Raw genomic sequence first — 6,542 nt, forward strand, 5'->3', positions numbered from 1 at the left:
TTAGCGGCAAATTAAATACATGGGATACATAGGGCACTAGTAACACATATGTGTACATATGTATCTCTAAATAATGAGAGTAACATATGTATGTATGAAAGGTATTTGAAAATAAATGAGAACATCGAAATGGAATACATTAAAAATAAAATACAAAAATGAAGTACATGGAATTGAAATGCATGAAATTGAAATTATGTCAAAGGCAGGAGTTCCCAACATCCCCACCCCCGTGAATCAGCCCGATTCACTACCTTCGACGTCCAGAACAGCCAATTTGGAGACGGCGCGTCGCTTCAATCCACCGGAAGTGCATACGTCCACTCGTCTGACCACACCATCTGCTCCCGTATACAAGCGTTCCACCTTACCTCGGCACCAGTCCCGGCGAGATACATTGGGATCGCATATGAAGACGAGGTCATCTATCTGCAGAGGTTTTGTTCTCTGGCACCACTTAACCCGGCGTGTCAATGTGGGGAGGTACTCCGCTATCCATCGCTTCCAAAAATGGTCCCTTAGTTGTCGGGCAAGACGCCACTGTTGTCGCAGAAGGCACGTCTTCTCCAGAACTTCGTTGGCAATCGGAGTTTGCGGTGTGTTGGCTTCACCCAGAAGGAAGTCATTAGGAGTCAGCGGCTGCTCCTGGTTGGAATCGATGGGCAAGTGCGTCAGCGGCCGAGAATTCACTATATTTTCCGCCTCGATGAGGAAACAGTTGAGCGTGTGCTCCCGTGGCGACCTTTCCTTCAACGTGTGTCGTAGTACCCTCTTGACGCACTGCACCAACCGTTCCCAAGCGCCCCCCTCTGCCGGGTTGAAAGGCGAGTTAAAAATCCACTCTACGCCCCTTTGCGACAGCTCACTCTGCAGGCGATCGCAATCGAATACTTCACTGAAGCGCTTTGCTTCCATGTCAGCACCGACGAAGTTCTTCCCATTATCGGACCTGATGCGTACGGGAACGCCGCGACGATTTATAAAGTTCCGCATTGCGACTATACATGAGTCAGTGCTGAGGTCATGGGCCAACTCCAAATGCACAGCCCTGACGGTCAGGCACGTGAATAACGCCACCCATCTTTTTTCGTTGGCGCGACGAACAGTTACTGTTATCGGTCCAAAGTAATCAAGGCCCGTATAGCTGAACGGCCTGATATGGGGAGTTAGCCTATCAATCGGAAGCGGACCCATCAATGGTGGCACGGCGTGGATTTTCTTTAGGCGGCATACGGCGCATTTGGCGACTACACTGCGCAGCAAACTTCTGAGGCGTGGTACCCAGTAACAGCGACGTATCTCGCAAATAGTGGCTTCTAGATTTTGATGATGCATTTTGATGTGGTAGTGCATGGTGACCAGAGTTGTAAAATCATGCTTTGGCGGCAGTATGATTGGGCGCCTCGAGCATATTGGGAGCCAGCTGGCAGCATCTATGCGTCCTCGTACACGAAGAACACCGTCTTCATCAATATAAGGCGAAAGTTGAATAAGCGAACTGGTGCGTGGTAGGTCCTGGCCGCTTTCGATCTGCTGAAACTCCTCGGCGTATTCACCACGCTGAACAAGACGGCACAAACAAAGCTTAGCAGTCTCGACTTCTTTGGCTGTCAGCCCATAGCATCGTTCTGGTGGATTACGGCGGCGGCAAATGTCAATGAATCTCAGGACCCATGCTGTCGTCCTCACCAGTTTGCTGAATGAAGAGAATCGGTTATAATCTAAAAATGTACAACTTACTATCGCAAGGGCGAATTTAGGGCGAAGTTCCTTGTCCGCTTCCTCATGATGATTGCATGTGAAGCCCTCTGACGGCCAAGCCTGCTCTTCTCGTAACAAAAATGGTGGGCCGCAGGTCCAACGTGCAGATGAGCTGAAGTCGATAAAGTTATTAGCTCGAGTGGCCTCATCGGCGACATTGTCCTCGGTAGGTAGCCATCTCCAATTTGCGGTAGTAGTTGCGGCTAATATCTCGGCGATCCGATGCTGCACAAATGGCTTATAGCGCCGATGTTCGCTGCGAAGCCACTGGATTACCGTTTTGGAGTCACTCCAAATGATGCAGTCATCAATGTCCAAGGAGTGTTTCTCCCGGACGCAGCTCATTAAACGCGTACCCAGCACGGCTGCCTGAAGCTCCAATCGAGGCACCGTCAAAGACTTCATCGGCGCGCATGTGGTTTTTGCGGAGATAAATGCGACTTCCACCTCACCGACGGCATTGGTTGACCTCCAGTAGGCCACCGCAGCAAAGGCATCCTCGCTAGCGTCGACGAAGACATGGAGCTGCAGAGCTTTAGGTTTGCCGTTTAGAAAATAGTACCGAGGAACGACATATTCGGCGACCGTTGAAAGTTGCTTACGCCAGCATTCCCATGCGGCGTTTACGTTGTTTGGCAATGGTTCGTCCCACCGGATTTCATGCTTCCACACCTCCCGCATGAGTATCTTAGCACTCACTACAAAATTGCTCAGAAATCCCAGCGGGTCGAAGATGGACATGACTACGCTGAGGAGTTCTCGCTTTGTTGGACGCCGCATTCCGTTCAATACGCTGGATTCTACGTTGTTGAACTTCAGTTTAAATCCAAAGGTGTCGGTCGATGCCTGCCAAAACAAACCGAGAACTCTGTCCACCAGTACTCCTTCCTTCTTGGCTATTTGACGGGTAGCTCCGTCGCCGCCAAGGGCTTCTGTCACTCTTGACGAGTTCGACGCGAAATTGCAAAGATCGAAACCGGCCATCTTGTGTATTGCTCGAACTTGTTTCGTGATGTCAGCTGCTTCTTCTTCTGTGTCGAAGCTATCGACATAGTCATCGACATAATGGTAGTCCAGTATCGATTTCACGGCTCGGACAGCACCACTGACTTTTTTGCGATACTCTAACGCGTTGATCTTCTTCACATAGTTGGCGGCGCAAGGCGAACATGCTGCTCCAAAGGTCATTACGCGCATCTCATACACTTCGGGCTGTCTGGTGGTATCACCATTGCGCCAAAGAAATCGTTTCGCACGTCTATCGTCACGTTGAACCAGCACCTGGTGGAACATCTCTTTGATGTCACCACACACGCCTATTGCTCCTTCACGAAAGTGAAATAGTATAGCAGGCAAAGGCCGATATTCCTGTGGACCCTTCATGAGCTGTGAATTGAGGGACACACCGTCCACCTCAGCAGCCGCGTCGAACACCATACGTAACTTGCCTGGCTTGTTGGGATTGCTGACGGCGAAGTGAGGCAAGTACCATGTCCTATCGTTAGTTAAAGCGTCTTCTTCTGGCGACAGCTTTCTTGCGTAGTTCTTCGCGACGTAGGAATTCATGATGCGCTTATATTCAGCGGCAAAGTTTGTATCGCGCCTCATTTTTGCTTCAATACCCGCTAATCTCCTCAAGGCCATAGCATAGCTCGCAGGTAGCTGTATGTCGGGACGCTTCCAGAGCAGACCAGTCTGATATCTTCCTTCAACACGGCACGTAGTGGACCTCAAGATTTCGCGAGCACGGATATCAGCTTCACTCTCGATGGCAGGCGCAGCTCGAACCCCAAAGCTTTCCGTCTCGAAATATTCGGCAACCGCATTGTGTAGCGACTGCTCAGTGTGGCAGTTAACGAATAAACATGATGGCAATGTCGGATAAGAGTTGGTTGTTGGTCCAAACACAACCCATCCCAACTCAGTATTCGCGGCAAACGGCCCACACTTGTTTAGCTGCATTGTGGTTAACGGCAAACCAAGGTGGCAGTGGTCGAGTCCGATTAACAGCTTTGGCTTGACTTGCGCGTATGGCTGAACTGCCAGCTTATTTAAATGTTTTTCATGGCAACGCAAATCGGCTTTACTCAGGCTCTGAGAAGGTAGCTGCAGGTTTGAAACACCATAAACCCTTCGTAGTTTATGTCTCTTTTGCATATTGGCACCACTCACGAGTAAGTCTACCACCACGGCTGGCTCTTGGGTTGCACGTCCTCCGAACCACTGTAGGTTCAAGCGTTCAGTCCGGCCACGTAACCCGAGCTCTTCAATTAGTGCGTTGTCAAGCATTGTTATTGACGAACCTTCATCAAAAAGGGCGTACGTCTCAACGCGCTTCTGGTTCCCATACAGCACGACCGGCAGAATCCGAAATAACAACTTGCTATCGGCAACGTTTGCACTGCAACTAAGGACTGCTACATCCGTATCGCCTTGCGACTGAATACGCGACGCTGGCTGCGTCTGCGTGCTAATCGTTTTACGTGGATCGGCAATGGAAACACGTCTGTTGCGATCTCGAGGCGGCAATGACTGGTTTGATGACCCGTCGATAGTTTTTTCAATTTCGTGCAACAATTTATGATGAAACCGTTTGCAGCCGTCGGTGGCACATGGTTTGCGCCTTTGGCAATTGCGCGATCCATGTCCAGCGTTGAGACATGAGAAACAGAGATGGCGTCGCTTCACTTCTTCCCACCTCTTCGGCACTGTAAGTTGGCTGAACTGGCTACAGTCGGCTGGCTTATGTTGGCCCTGACAAATAGGGCACGTTGGATGGCGTTGTGATTCGGCAGCGTGCAGCACAACCCGGCGCTTCGAGTCTCTCGCTGTTTCCCCGTCGTAAACCGTGCAGATGACATTGGCAAGTTTAGTAAGCCAATCGCTGAAATGCTGAACCGTTGCATAAGGCTGCAAAGACGATGCAAAAACTGCCCATTCGATACGCTTGCTCATGGGTAACTTTCCAACGAGCTCATCAAGAAGCGTTGGATTCGCTAAATGCTGCTCTCCGCCACACGCAGAACGTAAAAATGCACAAATGTTGGCAATCTTCGTCGCAAATGGTATCAACTTTACCACTGAGCTTTCTGATATCGGAGCAATTTCTCGAACATGGGCTAGCTGGCTTCGAATTAATTGTTCCGGGCGACCGTATCGGAACCTAAGTTGCTCGATGATATTGCCCACATTGTTCGGGTGGATAAGCAGCGATTTAATAGCCTCTCGGGCCTCACCCCTTAAGCTCTTCTGCAGGCGTAAGTTGTTTTCAAAACAGCTGTACCCATAGACAGCGGTTGACTCGGTGTAAGCAGTAAAAAATATCGGCCAGTCCTCCGGCTTCCCACTAAACTCCGGCAAATCTTGCAATTTTCTTGGCTGAGTTGAAAACTGCGCAGGTACGGAGCCTACGTTAGCAGGAATTGGCACCGTTGACGAAAGACTGTTAAGAAACGCGTGGTGCGGAGGTAAAGTCGAGCTGGGGTACATACCATTTGCTGTTGTTACAGCTGAACCATTTGTTGAAGATGTGTAAATGGGCGGCGAGACACGAGTGGCGGTATACATCGGGTAACGTGTAGCGTTATGAGGTGGCAACAGCGGCTGCACAGCATCTACATTGGTAGCAGCACTCGTTACGATCGGCGATTGCGGGTGAAGAAGCTGGAACTGTGTCATTGGCAGGCTCGATGACGGCAAGGCAGATTCGTTGGCGGAACTGTCGCTGGGTGCACTGGATATGCTTTGCGCATCTGCGCGTTGGGCTTCGTTTGCTAACTCGTGTTCTCTTATTTTCTGTTGGGCAACCTTCAGACTGCGTTCAAGCGTGGCGATGCGTTTCTGCATAGCCTGAAACATCGCTTCCTGGCGGGCGGCAGATGAGGCACGAGTACTAACTCCCTCGGCTTCGGGAGTGTTTGGCAAATCAATGATGTCGGCAGCAGTGCCGGAATCCGATACTAACTTCGGCGGGTCGGCCACTGAGGCAGATGTAGTGGCTTTAGAAACTGGTGAACGCATAGTCATATCATGGACGTCGGCACGAAGACTTACGCATGCAATGCGGCTAATTGCAAGATTAAACAAAGCGGCAGGTTGTTTATGAACGGCAAATAAAAATATGAAATGTATGCGAGTTGCAAATAAACTCCTTAATTCAGTGTATAAAATACGGCTAAATTATTCGCCTGGCTGGCAAATGCGAAATTCGACTTTTCAGTCCCACATACAAGTAATTCCAATAAGAATAGTTACAGTTCTTGTTCGTTTGCGGCGGCAAGTGCAAAAATGTACGTATGTGTATAGGCGATGACTGAGGAACGTTGAGAACTTTCCATAAACGGCAATCAGTCAGTGAAATAAATTATGTATTTCACTGCGAAATAAAGAAATTGTCGTCAACCCGCTTGCGAATTTAACGCAAGTAACGTTGTCAAAAAAGGCGCATACACAATAATAGTCCAATGACGTATTACTTGGTTTATTTCTGTTCGATGTAAAGACTTGTTACAAAGATATAATTGAAAATACTTTAGGAGTTACTTACCGCAGTGTGTCCTTCACGCGATCCCTTTGGTTGACGACTGACTTTGAGGTTGACTTGCGCCAGCAGATCAACCAAATTATGGCAGCGGTAATCGAGTGAACGACACATTGCGGTATGTATGTACACAAAAAACCTAACATTAATTTGTACATACATATTTACAAGGCACAACTCCGCGACAAACAACTCCAATGCTTTGCCTACATGCATGTACATATGCATACGAACAGAAAAA

At 49.1% G+C, this 6,542-nt stretch overlaps 2 protein-coding genes across 2 annotated transcripts; both read right to left on the bottom strand.

The window, feature by feature from the left end:
* Positions 1–237: 237 nt before the first annotated feature.
* LOC118756151 lies at positions 238–1,335 on the bottom strand. Its single transcript, XM_036490933.1, has one exon. The coding sequence runs from the start codon at positions 1,333–1,335 to the stop codon at positions 238–240; it is 1,098 nt and encodes a 365-aa protein (XP_036346826.1).
* A 319-nt stretch (positions 1,336–1,654) lies between these two features.
* Positions 1,655–6,324, bottom strand: LOC118756150. The gene is made up of 3 exons (XM_036490932.1): positions 6,308–6,324; positions 1,741–6,247; positions 1,655–1,696 (listed from the first exon to the last, which is right to left on the bottom strand). The coding sequence occupies exons 2-3, from the start codon at positions 5,785–5,787 to the stop codon at positions 1,655–1,657; spliced, it is 4,089 nt and encodes a 1,362-aa protein (XP_036346825.1). The 5' UTR covers positions 5,788–6,247; positions 6,308–6,324.
* Between the last annotated feature and the right edge of the window lie 218 nt (positions 6,325–6,542).

The sequence above is a fragment of the Rhagoletis pomonella genome, unplaced genomic scaffold (genome assembly GCF_013731165.1).
Source record: "Rhagoletis pomonella isolate Grant_MI unplaced genomic scaffold, Rhpom_1.0 Rhpom_scaffold_05133, whole genome shotgun sequence".
Lineage (NCBI taxonomy): Eukaryota > Metazoa > Arthropoda > Insecta > Diptera > Tephritidae > Rhagoletis > Rhagoletis pomonella.

Bases quoted from the DNA above. Each gene is read 5' to 3' on its own strand.
- LOC118756151 (XM_036490933.1), bottom strand. From the start codon at position 1,335: ATGCATCATCAAAATCTAGAAGCCACTATTTGCGAGATACGTCGCTGT.
- LOC118756150 (XM_036490932.1), bottom strand. From the start codon at position 5,787: ATGACTATGCGTTCACCAGTTTCTAAAGCCACTACATCTGCCTCAGTG. The intron at 1,697-1,740 runs GTAAGTTGTACA...CTCTTCATTCAG, and splicing joins CTAAATTCGCCCTTGCGATA to CAAACTGGTGAGGACGACAG.